Below are 15,485 nucleotides of genomic sequence, written 5' to 3' on the forward strand. Positions count from 1 at the left end.
CACACACACACACACACACACATACATACATATATATATATATAGTGACCCTTATTTTGTTTTGCGTACAACATACATTTTTTGACAAATACTAATAGTCAGTGGGCCTATTTGGCTATTTCTTGTTCCAGCAAAAGCACCACGACTGGCATATCAAAGGCAGTGGTATGTGCTATCCTGCCTGTTGGATAGTCCATATAAAAGACTCTTTGCTACTAATGGAAAAATCTAGCGGGTTTCCTCTTTAGGTCTGTTAAAATTACTAAATGTACATCCAATAGGCAATAGCCGATGATTAATAAATCAATGTGCTCTAGTGAAACAAATTTTAATTTTAACTTTCTTTGACAAATAAATAATAACAATCATAACAATCGCAGGAACAATATTTTAATTTTTAATTTTTATTTTATGTTTGTGAATATACCCATTTAAATATACCTCTGCTACATGATTTGTCTAGATGGTCAGTGGTTACTGAGAGAGAAGTCAGTGTGCTGACCTTACACCTTCCTGCTGACCTATTAAAACAAAATCCCATTTTAGATGGGAGGCGGTACAGAGATGCGAGCTCAGTACCTACCTGCTGTAATTCCGGTGACAACCACACGTACGCGAACACATGTTTGGTTGTATCCATGTAGCAAAACAAATACAATGTCACGTTCTGTTGTATAAGCCAATCAACTACTGGTATCCCTGCAAAGCTGGCCTCAGATTACAGTTATCTTCCCATTTGGCGGAAATTTGACCGCGCAAGTAGTCTGCTGTTTGACTGTGATTATTTCATGGCAGACAGCTATGAAGTGGCAACTGTTTGACTGAAGTGACAGGGGATAGCATGTAGTTTGTAAACATGTGTAACTTGCTGACATTGAAGACTTGTTTGTGGTAATTCCGGCCCATGCAAAAGTAGTGCTTTTTGTGTAAAATGGGTGTACTCCGGCCTGGTTTAGAGGGTGTGTCTGTTTAAACCAATATGCTGGGAGAAAGAGATGGACAACAGGGGTTGTCCTTTTCAGGGTATGTGTCCCCCATGCAGGCAAAGGTACATACAAAACTTCACGGGCCTGCTGATATTAATAAAAATGTTATAGCCACTAAGGCTATATAGAAACATATAGCGAAATTAATTGTGGTCTGAGGCCAGCTGTCTGTTCTATTTTGGTATACTGGGGAAATACCCAAAATATCGGGTATTACCGTCCGGGATAAATACTAGCGAAGTAAATATATTAATGAAAATTACAATCTAGTTTTCGACATATGAAATTTCAGGTGTCAGGTAATTATCACCTTTTATTTATGCATTATGTTTGACAGGCAGCTACTTGTTAACACATTAACCTAAATACATCAACTAGCGACTGCAATGTCGAATCATAGACTACTCTGTCGTTAGTTATATTAGCTCTCTTCGGGCGTCAATTAATAAATATTCTTGCAATTAGCGACCAGGTGACCTATTGTTTTAACCTCGGTCACCATTTAAATTTCAAAACGTCATGCCTAACATAACAAGCAGACGCGTGTATAGGGTTAAGGTTTCGGGGGTCAAAACCCCTCACTGCTCAAGAACATTTTCTGTTTCTCAATATACCTTTATTGGGGGAGCATGACTCGACACCTTTATAAAGTTTGGTCGCCACACTCTACTACAATTCCGACACACACACCTGATAAGGAACCAAAATGTAATATCTTGCTCAGCTGGGTAATTATTACATGTAACGACATTTTTGTGCATAGGCGTATGGGGTGGAATTTTAGTTAGGGTGGCAGAAGAAATTTACCTCGAAACTATTTAAGATGCCATGATTTGCGCATAATAATCGCTATTTGTAGCATAAAATAACACAAATGTAAATTATGCCAATAGTATACACATCAGCAAGCACTTAAATATGTTCCGCCTCATGATGATGATGATGATGATGATGATATATATATATATATATATATATATATATATATATATATATATATATATATATGGCACAATTATAAATTATAGGTGTCGGGTATATGGTATATTTTTAATATAAACAATCTGATATAATGCAAACCCTCATGGTTTACATGGTTTAATAATTTTGCTATCTTTGTGGGGTTTTTTTTTTTCATTTTTCATTTTTCTTTCTTATATTTTCGTCTTGTACACTTATATATCTGGACAAATAGTTAAAGTTTGTTTTGTTTAACGACACCACTAGAGCACATTGATTATTAATCATCGGCAATTGGATGTCAAACATTTGGTAATTTTTGTCATATAGTCTTAGAGAGGAAACCCGCTACATTTTTCCATTAGTAGCAAGGGATCTTTTATGTGCACCATTCCACAGACAGGATAGCACATACCACGGCCTTAGGTATACCAGTCGTGGTGCACTGGCTGGAATGAGAAATAACCCAATGGGCCCACTGACGGGGATCGATCCCAGACCGACCGCGCATCAGGCGTGCGCTTTACGACTGGGCTACGGACAGATAGTTACTTGTACTTATTATAGTAAATTCATTCCAGCCGTTCGTGGATCTAAGACAAGTGTTTAATCCGGACTGGAAGCAGTTTGAATCAGATCACTTTACAGTGAAACACGGGAGACGAAGCTGACTGTAAGATATTAGAGGCATTCGCTAAACAATGTAAGTGGGGACACTTGAATGTTTTCAGTGCAAAGTAAATATCAGGTTTAATGTATCATAATATATCAAATCATATAGTTCGTATGCTATCATATCATATATTGTATCATATCTTATATCATATCATATCATATCATATCATATCGTATCATATCGTATCATATCATATCATATCATATATCATATCATACAACACTTGTAACTATATATGTATGTTTAAAACAAGTGTACTTGTTCAGTTTATGCTTTCATATTATTCATATTATTATATGATATACTAGTATATACATATTCATATTATTATATATATTATCATATTAGTATATATACTCTATGCCAGTTTAATTGGCTGAAGTGTTAGAGTTAATTAATGTTTTTGTTTATGTGCAGTTAGTTACTTGTATTACTGTACATTTATTTCAGTCGTTCATGGACAGAGATAGCTCCACTGAGTACAGCCAAGCTGACAGGCGGAAAATTGAAGAGCTGAAAGATGTAAGAGTGAACATCTCGAATTCTTTTACTTTATTAGCGTGCCTATATCCAAAAGAGGTTCAGGCACATCTCGAATTAAAGTTGGTTTTGTTTAACGATACCAATAGAGCACATAGATTAATTAATCATCGGCTACTGGAAAAAGAAAGAAAAAAAAAGTTTTATTTAACGACGCACTCAACACATTTTATTTATGGTTATATGACGTCAATCACGGTAAAGGACCACACAGATAATGAGAGAGGAAACCCGCTGTGACCACTTCATGGGCTACTCTTTTCGATTAGCAGCCGACTATTGGATGTCAAACAGTTGGTAATTTTTTAAACATGCAAGGTTTAAACCTTCCCTCATGATCACTCAAACCTCGTCCATAATAAACCATCGATCATTATAGATCCCATTTCACGTGTGAATTAATTATCTTGCTCAGCAAAACCTGGCTGTTCCATGTTGCATACATTTCATGTAATCCTGTTTGTTTCTTGTTTCTATCAGTCATGGCAAAACGTTGTAACAATTACAGCTCGTATGGATGGGAAATACTTATTACTTTAGTTAATGAACATCGGGATATAGTCGAGGATAAAAAACCCAGCAGAAGCAACAGCGATTGAGAAAATGCCTGGTCGTCTATAACCAATCGCTGACGAAAACACCCATACCCGAACAACCAAACAACTGAAGTTAAAGTTTGTTTTATTTAACGACATCACTAGAGCTACTGAAATGAATGAATGAATGATACCTAAGAACAAAAATACATCGGCTATTGGGTGTTAAATAATGGTAAAAAAAACAACAGAGGAAGAATTGATTATCAATATCAATATAAAATTAAAAAACAGTGTAAAGAACTGTATAATTATCACAAGTATGTCAACATTTCGTGTGTATCAGTATGACATACATATATTAAAATCTTGAACAAAAGTCAACGTGTCTTAAATATTTGATATACCAGTGTGGTGCACTGGCTAAAACTAGTTAGAAATAGCCCAATTGGCTTACCGTTGGGGATCGATCCTAGAACGACTGGACATCGGGGGACACTCTGTCACTGGCCTACGTCTCGCCATCCCAAACAAAGGCCTGCTGGAAAATATCAAAACATGGGCGAAGAAAACAAAAACCCGAATGTTAGACTGGAAACCCTCCGCACCGGTAGTTAAACTTTGGTACCTAGTTCAAATGGCGAAGAAAAGGCAGTAAAGGGAATTATTCAACATGTATATGACCCAATAAGTTTGATGATGATGCCACACCGAATGAAAATGATACGTATATATTGTATGGCACCTACACTCCCTGAAATTTACTATGGGAATTCACCAGATGGACATTTTATGTATTACCTATGCCGTGCTCCAATAGCCTATTGCACGGTTTGCACTTGCTATATTCATTGAAGTTAAATCTGCACAAACTATTTGAAAGGAACCGGTTGCAAAAAACCTCAATGTCAGTAGTATTTGCTGCATGTCTGTAATGTGATGGTCTATGCTTATAAGTTATAATTCATGGCGGAACATAATTTCCAAATTATTCACATCTTCCTTTGAAAAACGGAATCGCGGCAGGAATTCATCTACACTGTATGTGTCAAATGGGTCAGATTGTACCATAGAAACACACGACCACGGTAACGTCAAATAGGTCAAAATGACGCTATCTGTTTATAACTTTGTTGAAACCTGTACATTGTATATTAAACTATTTACTTTAATTTATAAATAAACACATTTTCAATTGTACTGTATACTTTATTTATTATAAATACTAGTATAATTATTCTCAGTTTATTACATATATGCATTGCAAATACTTGTCTTAGTGAGCAAAGTGACAGATATCAACACACTGCAATAGATCTTGGTGTTCATCTTTGCTTAAGGAAAACTAGCCATTTTCACATTTGATGTTGCGTCAGATGTACATGACAGACTTTACGTGAAACAATTGGCTGTTTTCCACGTATTACTTTATACTTTAAGTCTCCCACCTTTGCAAAATACAGTCCCTTCAGCACCACATTACCGGCTCGGTATGTAGCATTCCACGCGTCAGTTTTAGTGCGTACTAAAGTTGTTTTAGCGCTACATTTAAACGTAGTATTCTTCTGGTTCAGATAAAACAGCGATTATTGATCCGCGCTTGATATGATCTGTTTCATTGTGCTCTTCACTTCCTTCAATTAAAGAATGAGTCTCATTCTCAGCTTTCACCGTTTTTACTGTTCCGATCGTCTTCTGGTTTTCACATTTGTTCATGGAACCTTCAATACAACTGTCGCATTCGTAATATGTCGTGCTTTGATAAGTAGCTGCTTTGAATTCGCAGTTGCTCTAACTTGATGTATCTTCCGATTTTCACGAATAGCCCTGTAACTCTGAACTTTATTTCTCGGGATAATTTCAACATATCTGAATATACGACGTTTGAATTTATGTGATTTTGCTTCCCAGAAATTGCTCAGGAAAACTGGTACAAGTCATATGCACACTGAATATTAGCTTTCCCTCAAGTTACCGCGGCATATGCCTGATTGATTATTAGCTGTCCCGCCGCATATTGGGATGGGATGGGAACTCTATTTACGTGCCCATATCCACAGAGGTTCAGGCACGCCCACCTCTGACTTAGCCTCTGACTTCGCCAGTGACCAATTCCGGGGCAGAGGGAGGGGTGGGGGGGGGGGGGGTAAGTTGAGTAAGTTGAGAATAACCATGTCTGGAATCAATTAGAGGCCAAACAAAAAATTAGACTGCTCATCCAAAGTTGAAGGTGATTGGAGCAATTTAAACGGACTACCAAAAATTAAAGGGTATCAGACTATTTACAAAAAAAATAAAAATAAAAAATAAACAAAGTTTTTGAAATGAAGGCCGACAAAAGTTAAAGTCTGATTAAGTCCATACTCACAGAGGCAGAGGATGTTGGTGGGGTGGATGACGTCTAGGGAGTCCCGATAAAGTTGGCGCTGTCAAGATGCGGGAGGTACTTCCGGTACGGGTCGGACGCTAGTTGTCTGGTGAGTGGACGGTAGTCTGCCCCCGCGACTGTCTTCATGATGCGGTGAATAGTCGGGTTGTCCATCTCTTTCATGAACAGTCCTTGTTGGTAGCGACCCGCACGGCGAACGGTGATGACAATCGCGTCGTGTCCCTCCTGCAGCTTGACTTTATGGAACGCGAACTCCCCGTCTTGGTTCGTTGGAAGCTGTTGGTAAGCTTCGTGCTTTGGTGCACTAAGTAACTGTCTGACGTCATCCACGTTGGTCTTAACGAGCTGCTGGTAGCGTTGATGTAGTCTGCCGGCCTGCAGTGACCATTTTTCAGCTCGTTGGACATCGGTTTGCGGCGGTTGAGAAGACGGTCGGCTTGGCCTGGCTTGTTGGCCGCCGGGGGGGGGGGGGGGGGGGGGGGGGGGGGTTGCCTTCCGCTTCGTCACGGCTATCTTCTGGGCCTGGGCCTCAACGGTTGTCGCCTGTTTAGTCGGCGACAAGTCCGGAGGCTTGGAAGAGGCTGATGGACGAGCCGGTCGTTGATATGGCGAGTCGCAAATAGCGGTGTCCATCTCATCTACGTCGGCCATTTGTGAAGTTGAAACATCCGGGGCTGGCGCCTCTTCAGTTCCAGTCTTCTTCTGTGAGTTGGCGGCGTTGGGCGGCGAAGCAGAAGGAGCCGCCGCCGGCGGTTTAGCCGCCGGTTTTACCTCCCCCTGGACCGCCCCTGGCGCACGTCTCCTCTTCCTCCACCTTCCTTTCTTCTGAATCCTGTCTCCGTACACCAAGGTCTCGGTACTCTAGCAGCGAGCCGTATGTAACAATTAATCCCCCCAGGTGGGGGGGGGGGGTGTAATTGCACAGCGCAGTCAACAACGTCTTGTTGGATTGGCTTCATAACTGAGAATGGCCGCATATTGGGGTCCTTTGACTTGACTGCTTTCAAAGAAATTTCTGTAAATAGTTGTGTAGGCCTACTTACATTGGCTTAAGTGAGAAATAGCAATTTAAACGTGTTGGCAACCAATGCGCAATAATTTTAATTTGACTTAAGCCTCCACACAATATATTAATTTTGTGACATTTCCTTGGACATACGTAATTTGCTATATTATTTTAAAATCCATTTATTTATGAGAATGTTATACTTTTCCTGAAATTTAAGAAAAATAATATGTAGAATAAAGAGATAGATATGACAAATCAAACATTAAACATTAAATATTTGACCTTAAAATATGCATATCTACGGCAAACTGCATACTTTTCAGTTTAATTTTTCATACAATTATTTTGCGCAAACAATATGTCAAATATGACTTTATTTAGGAAGAAATGCTAAAACAGTTATTTTGCTTACAATATTACAGACTAATCCTGCTGAAATCTTGACACATTTTGCAGGCGTATATATGTCTGTCTGATCATCTTTTGCTTCCATAAATTGTTTAATTATGTAATTATGTGCAGTCATCTACTTAGTAGCCTAGTTACTTCAGTTACGTCATTTTCAGGTGATATTGTGGGCACATTTTCGAACAGTTTTCCGCGTTCATAAAGGAAATTTCAGCGCTTTTGTATAAAACGTGTTTTGCAAATGTTACCTGTCTACATAGCGTTTTCGACGTTTTTACAATGTTTTTGTCTCGTGTAAATAATTAATGTGGATTAATTCATGTTATTGAATTATAAATTCACATAGGCAAATGTTCTGGAATTAATTTGAGGCATAAAACATAAATGTACGTTCCGAATTATGCTTATTACAGGAGATTTAAAGTGATGGGACGCAAACATTATTGTGTAAGAACGAACATTGTGCGTAACGTCGGTACGTTAACGATATGGCGATTTTGTTGCAGGATTTTAAGATCCGTGGATAAACGTTAAACGCCCGATTTCGAGGTTAACCTTGAACTTGGTTTAAGAATATTTTGATCCAAGATTCAAATTTGATTTGCAAGGAGAAATGACAATTTCAGTTGAGGCGAGTTTAGCGAATCAGGTTTAAACCGGCGTTGAAAAATCGGCCCTAGAGGAAACCCGCTACATTTTTCCATTAGCAGCAAGGGATCGTTTATATGCACTTATGAGACAGGACAGCACACACCATGGCCTTTGATTGATTCATTCATTTTAACTGATTTTCGTGCTTATATCCAATTAAGGTTCAAGCACGCCGTCCTGAAACACACATCAGCTATCTGGGCTGTCTGTCCAGAACAGTGGATTAGTGGTTAGAGGGAGAGAAGAGGGTGTAGTGGTCTTACTGTCGTTAAAACTCGCTCTGGAAGGCAGCCGGTACCAGACTGCGAATCCAGTACCTACCAGCCTTATGTCCGATGGCTTAACCACGACACCACCGAGGCCTTTGATATACCAGTGGTGGTGCACTGGTTGGGATGGTAGGAACCAACCCATGGAATAGGTCCACTGAGGTGGTTCGATCTAACCAACTGAGCTAGATCCCGCTCGACATCTCGTGGTTTGTGTCAAGTATGATTTATATTTAATCGAGTGGGCTGAGACAAACAAAATCATGCATTTCTGTTTATTATATCACTTTTATAATTTTACTTTTATTCTAAAAAACCCCACAAACAAACAAAAATAACACCACCACCCCCCCCCCACAAAAAAAGAGAGCAAAACACACACACACACACACACACACACACACACCACAACACACCACAACACAACACACACACACACACACACGCAACACACGCACACACACGAATAAATCCATTAAGGAATTAGTATAAATCGTGTAACCCATGATGTAATTTTTGTATCGGACGTCACTACTGAAAATAACATTTACTATACTACTGTGGCATATAATATATTTTATGCGGGATTTTTTCACTAATAGTTGATATGACAAATCCTTACGGTCACAAGACGGGTTTTGCTAACAAAAGTGATCTAGTAAAACTTAAGGTACCGGTAATATGAATGAAGAAAACCTATCTACTTCTCTAGTTGGAGCTAAGTGTACGTATTTGATTTTAAATAATGTGCGGCAAATGAGTTTACTTCAATTTCTTGTTCATGGTTACATGTTTTTCGTGTATAAACTGTATTATATGTTTGTTACTAGTTTGTTTTGTGTTTGGTTTGTTGGAGTCTTTTTTGTTCTTTTGTTTGTTATTCTGCTTCTTTTAGCGGTGGAGAGCAGTATGTTGCGGGGTTTTTTGTGGGGTTTTTGTGGGGGTTTTGTGTTTTTTTGTGTTTGTTTAATTTATTTTGGAAGATTCTTTTGGTGTTGTTGATGGTGTTTAGTTTTTATTGTTGTTATTGTTGTTGTTGTTGTTTAGTTGGGTTTTTTAAAAGAAGTGTTTATTTTATTTCTTGAAGGAACTTAAGAACCATGTCTCAGATGTTAAATTCAATTTTGGACCGGAACTTGAAAAGTTAACCGAGGTTGGTAGCACGATATTTGATATCCAGGAGGTGACTGGCAAGATAAAATCCACTATTGAAAAATTGAATTTACCAGAGAAAGAGAAATATGAAGCCATAAACAAACAACAAATTGAAATAATAGAAGAGATGGAGAAACACATTAAACGTCTGGACGAATCTCTGAAAAAGGAAACGGAAGATCTCAACTCTCTTAGAAACGAGGTACAAGCAAAACTGAATTGATCAGTGAAAACACATTTTCTTTCAAACAATCATAGATCAAAATAATCGTAGGTTGTGACAATCATATTATTAAGTTTATCACTGCGAAAACCGGAACCATGAGGTTTAGTCGTAAAGCTAAAATCACAAACAGTCCTAACTGTATCAGTGATGTTGTTCGTAAGCCCTAATACCCACTTGTCAAATAATTATAATCTTAACTACAACACTTTATTATTTGCTGATCCTACCTTTAGTATCAAGAAAATATCTGTATATTCAAATTTGTCTACAACTTCAGTATATATAGCAAACGTTTCAAGATGTCGTAACAAATCACTGGTTTTAATTTCGCCTATACTTAAATATTGTAAATAACGTTTCCGTTCTCTCCCCCCCCCCCCCCCCTCTCTCTCTCTCTCTCTCTCTCTCTCTCTCTCTCTCTCTTTCTCTCTCTCTCTCTCACTCTTTCTCTCTCTCTCTCTCTCATTTATTATCCGTTAGCAATTTATAAATTCAATATTTATCATCTTGACTGTATACAAACCATTTGTATTTCTAAAATGTAGGGGGAGGCTCTGATCCCAAAACCTTCTATGTGATGGTAAATAAACATTGTTTAATTAAATCAAAATAGCGAAATGTGGCACTTGCAACTTTCAAAATGCACCTTAAACGTTTAAACAAATTTCTGAAAATCTTAAAAGAAAGCTTTTTTCTTCTTATTCTAAATTATATAGCTTTCTTATTACATGTGACACACCTCTCATTTTCACAGACATACAGAACCATGGATGAGCTCAGCAAAACAGGGTAAACAAATCTTCACTACACTGGTTTATGCGCTTTACGTTAAATCAAATTACCACATTTGAGACCAGTCAAATAGAGAACGCGAATGTTAACCTCGCTTGCTGTCACTGAACACAGGTTTGTCAGTCCTCGATATTTACTTACAGATAAGAAACATGAAGCCAGAAGACCTTTACAAGATGAAAGCGACAATCGATAAAATAGACGTAACAACTGGTGAGACAAAAGTAATAGTGAAGCAGAACAGAACCAGCTTAACAGAACTTTTGGCGTTGGCAGACGACATTCAAAGGCCAAACGCTGAACATCTGCCACGACATATACGTGGATTTGCAGGTCGCATCGAAAAGAAAATCAGTACGTTTACACACACCCTAACCCGAGTACTCTGACAAACAACAGCAAACAATTAGCAAGCAAACAAACAAACAACTTTACACATAATATATAACTGAATCTTACACTCCTGAATTTGGAAAGAATTATGGGGGAGAAACAGTTATATGGATTACAACTAATATTTTGGGTAGAATGATGGAAATGCATGTTAGCTCATTTTGCGAACTATTATAATGCAGATAATAATTATAACTGTCCAAATGTCCGTCATGCTCTGTTACGGTTAGAGTACTCTGGCAGATGTAAAAAAAAAATAATAATAATAATTTTGTAGAAATCCTTAACTGTATTAATGTTGGTAATCGATTGGAATTTTATCTTCGATCATCGGTTATAATCGGTTTGTTCCAATCGATCAACTTTCGATTATACCATTGTTTAGAATTATGTGAATTTATTAATGATTTCAGTTATTAAGACCCCTCAGGTGTTTACAGGGATAGCTATTACCTTTAATATTTATTCATGATTTGCTTTCTTTATGTGCATATTTATATCAGTTACATCATACATACTGTAGGAGTAATTACGGTTAACATTTTCAGCGGCAGTTGATTATGAACTTTCATAATTGATTATCACATTTGATATCAATGTTCAAGTATAATTGAATATCACTAAACTGTATTGTATTGTTATTGTATTGTTATTGTATTGTATGAAACGCCATCGCATTTCAAGGCAATTATGTAAGCATGTGTGCTACTTTCATTTCTCTTTGTTATAATATGTATTATGTTATTTCGTATATGTTTTCTATGGCGATCATTTCATGTTGTAATGAAATAGTGCTTTTGATAAACAGTTAGAGAAACCTTGTTTTCACAGCTAACATGGATATAGCAAAGAAACTTGGATGTGAGCTGGGATTAAATTCCACAAAGGTAGAAACGCTCGCTCGTGATTCTGTCGATGCCAATACACTGTTCTGGAAAGAGCTGTATGAAAGACAACTACCAGGCAGACCACTGACTATCGGGCTTTTGATTTCAGCTGGCCAGAGGGCTGGCATTGAATCAGTACAAGGTACGATCATATCATAGTCGACGGACATATTTGGGATGGGCATTTTACGTAACATAGTGGAACGTTATTCGTGCATTTTTGTAATATAGATATAAATATCTTTTTTATATTTACAAAAACAGATCTTTGAGTATTTAATACTATGCAATAAAAAGTGCAAAATCCATAGGATTATTGAGGGTATGGTGGCAGAGCATATTTTACAGTGAGCTTTTTTCTTCCAACAAACAACTGTGGGTTTTTTAATATTGCCTTTAATAAAATAAAATATTTAAAATATTTATTGTGGTTGAGTCAGATCATGTTGTTTTCAAATACAATGCATCCTAGGCGTATAATGTTCCTATTTTTCTCAACCTTTATGACCACAATGAGATATATAACTCGTCTAGAGAAAACATGGCACGCTACCCCATACGAGTTTGAATCGGATATATATATTAAAACAAAGTGTTCAGTGTTCGTTTGGATCTCCTTCGATGGATTTTGTTGACCAAATAATTAAATGACCGTGTTGGCCTTTGTATAAAAAGCGTTGAGGTGTCGTTACAAATATTTATTACCTTTCATGCTGTTTTTGGTACATTTTCGTTTTATTAACAGACGATCTAATGTCTCCAAGACACGCGGAGGCGATAGAAAATTCGTACATCAGACTTCAAAAAGACATCCGTGTAAAGGATGTTCTTCCATTCCTGCGTAACCGCGGCATAATGTCACGGGAGGACATCGACTACATTACCGAGCCCAAGACTGACCGAGAGCAGTTTAAATGCCTTGTTGACATCCTGCCACTTTTTGGAAAGAATGCTTTTGACTACTTCGTGGATGATTTAAAGAAATCGGGCCATGAACATCTAGCTGACATTTTAACAAGTAAGGATATACACATCATATACAAATATTGCATAAAACACCCCCACCAAGAATTCAGTAATGAAATAACATGCTTCTCATATATCACATTAAATGTATTATGATCGCATATCAGTCGATCATAGCTAACTGCTACGTGTTTATACAAAGAACATAACACCATGTAAACGTTCTTTCTTAATCTTTCGAATATTAGTAACGATGTCATTTATCACACAATAGTAAGAATACTATTTTAAGTCCTTTAGTTTATATACACACATATATACATATACATATATATATATACTCAGCGTCACTATTGAAGGGTCACTCATATTGTTAGTACTACACATATTAACGATGCCCATACTAATTATGAAAGAAGGAATGTATCGCCTTCGTGAATTAGGCCAAGAGTGAAGTTTCCTAAGTGTACACAACGCATTTTCAACTGAAGTGCGCGTGAAAAGGTGGATGGCAATCATGCACACTTTTATACCCATGGTAAGAACGCATTGCACGGGCACAACATACAGAATTTCAAACACGGGTGCGTTGAGACAACCCATTTGTTGGGGTAATAATAGGTACATGTGTTTGCATAACTTTTACCATTTTGTTGTGGCCTCTAACCGGAAGTACCATTACACATATTCAAATCCAAACATAACATAATATACATGTATACATATATATATATATATATATATATATATATATATATATATATGTGTGTGTGTGTGTGTATGTGTGTGTGTGTGTGTAAACCATTTTGTGAATGATTTGCTCTTTATTAATAATGAAGTTTGATCATTTGAAAATAAAGATATCTAATCATGACTCCATAAAGGAACATAATAAAGGAATTTAAACTAGTCAGATTATCCAACTACGGTAATTGTCTGATCTCTCCAAGTAACACCCAGTTGTAACGAACATTCTTCTGTTTATTCAGATGAGTTGGAAGACCTTTCGAGAGAGTCCGACATCAGCTCTGCAGTAGAAAATGATATCGGCTTTGAAGTAGAAAATGGTGTTGGCTTTGAAGCAGAAGATGGTGTCGGCTTTGAAGCAGAAGATGGTGTCGGCTTTGAAGCAGAAGATGGTTTCGGCTTTGAAGTACAAGATGGTGTCGGCTTTGAAGTACAAGATGATGTCAGATTTGAAGCAGAAAATGATGTCGACTTTGAAGCAGAAAATGATGTCGACTCTAAGAGAAAGTGAATTTATGATGTTCTGCACTCTACTTAACCTGGATACTCTTTGTTCCCAGATTGTGGATTAAGTTCAACAACAAAGCACTAGTTTCGGTGTTAGAAATTGTATTTCAGGATCGTACCTAGCCCAAACTGACCAGGTAAAGAAAGCACCAGGATAATACAGTCTTCTCCAGTTAGTCAAAAATGGACCTTGTTTCCTTCCCTCTACTAGGTACGGCCCTGTATTGGATTATTTGGTAATCAATTCCTCAGTAATTTGTCTGTTAGATTAACATTATCTCACACTACTTGTGATTATTTATAAATCAATAAACAGAGTATTGCGAGTACCTAAATTAATTCAGTCTTATGAAAGGCTAGTGACAACTGATTTGCAGCCATAGGCGTATGGTCTCTCTTTTTTGTATGGTGGGGTGGGGGGAGGGGCTGCCTGAATGTTTGCCCGAATTAAACAAAAATGCCTACATTTACTAATATTAGCATTACTACCAAACGGCTATGTAGTGTTGCAAACAAATCACTATGCATTTTTACATGTATCACAACTAATGATGTGATTAGAATGATGAAAATACATGGTGAAAGGGTTTCAGGTCTACTAATTTTGCCCGAATATCCCTATCGTTTTTGCCCGAATTGAGGATTTGCTCCAGGAATGACTGCTATACCATGTTCTATGGCTGCACTTTACGCGGAGATAAATACAGGCCCTCAGTGTTGTAACACTATTTGTTTATTTCCAACTAACAATTTTGTCTCATAAATATATATATATTTTATCTACAGCTCATTACTCTGGAATAATACAAATCAACTGACGATGGTCGTATGCTATACGGAACAGAACAGAACAGAATTTATTTACACTTAGGCCGTTCAGCAACGGCATAGGAGGGCTACATAATATAAAGGAATATATATATATATATATATATATATATATATATATATATATATATATATATATATATATATATATATACATACATGAAGAATTTGGGATTTACAATATAAATGTATATATATATTTCACTTTCACTTCACAATATACACATGACAAGATGGTGGTTGACAATATATGCAGTAAATAAGTTATTTTCCAGTATAAACAGTACAATCCTTAAATACTGTTAGTTTGGGTGCATTTTGAGCGTTTAAAGATATTAGTAATAACATTGATTAATTTTGATAAATTCTTTAATACACTGATTCGTTTACTGTTCATGAGTTGTTTGAATTTGAAAGTATTTGGTCGTGTATAATAATATGGATGTAAAAACTGGACCCTGGAATCATGAAAATATTTACAGACGAAAATATAATGGTATTCGTCACCAATGTCTATTTCATCACATAGGTTACATAGCCTGTCTTTCTTAGGTATGTTA

The 15,485-nt window shown here is 37.0% G+C and overlaps 1 protein-coding gene across 3 annotated transcripts; it reads left to right on the plus strand.

The window, feature by feature from the left end:
- The first annotated feature begins 1,184 nt into the window (after nt 1-1,184).
- On the plus strand, nt 1,185-15,051 carry LOC121376358. Of its 3 annotated transcripts, none has more exons than XM_041504205.1 (8): nt 1,185-1,285; nt 2,528-2,649; nt 3,073-3,144; nt 9,512-9,781; nt 10,741-10,951; nt 11,822-12,019; nt 12,623-12,895; nt 13,833-15,051. In XM_041504205.1, the coding sequence occupies exons 3-8, from the start codon at nt 3,079-3,081 to the stop codon at nt 14,099-14,101; spliced, it is 1,287 nt and encodes a 428-aa protein (XP_041360139.1). In that variant the 5' UTR covers nt 1,185-1,285; nt 2,528-2,649; nt 3,073-3,078; the 3' UTR covers nt 14,102-15,051. The 3 variants fall into 3 exon arrangements, with proteins under 3 accessions (XP_041360139.1, XP_041360140.1, XP_041360141.1); XM_041504206.1 differs by having other exon boundaries at nt 2,528-2,619; XM_041504207.1 differs by lacking the exon at nt 2,528-2,649 and having other exon boundaries at nt 1,204-1,285.
- The last annotated feature ends 434 nt before the right edge of the window (nt 15,052-15,485 follow it).

Source organism: Gigantopelta aegis, chromosome 6, assembly GCF_016097555.1.
Source record: "Gigantopelta aegis isolate Gae_Host chromosome 6, Gae_host_genome, whole genome shotgun sequence".
NCBI lineage: Eukaryota > Metazoa > Mollusca > Gastropoda > Neomphalida > Peltospiridae > Gigantopelta > Gigantopelta aegis.

Excerpts from the sequence above, each read along its gene's own strand:
- LOC121376358 (XM_041504205.1), top strand. The coding sequence starts at position 3,079 with ATGGACAGAGATAGCTCCACTGAGTACAGCCAAGCTGACAGGCGGAAA. Across the intron at positions 10,952-11,821 it reads TCGCATCGAAAAGAAAATCA|CTAACATGGATATAGCAAAG; the intron begins GTACGTTTACAC and ends TTGTTTTCACAG. Across the intron at positions 12,020-12,622 it reads TGGCATTGAATCAGTACAAG|ACGATCTAATGTCTCCAAGA; the intron begins GTACGATCATAT and ends TTTTATTAACAG.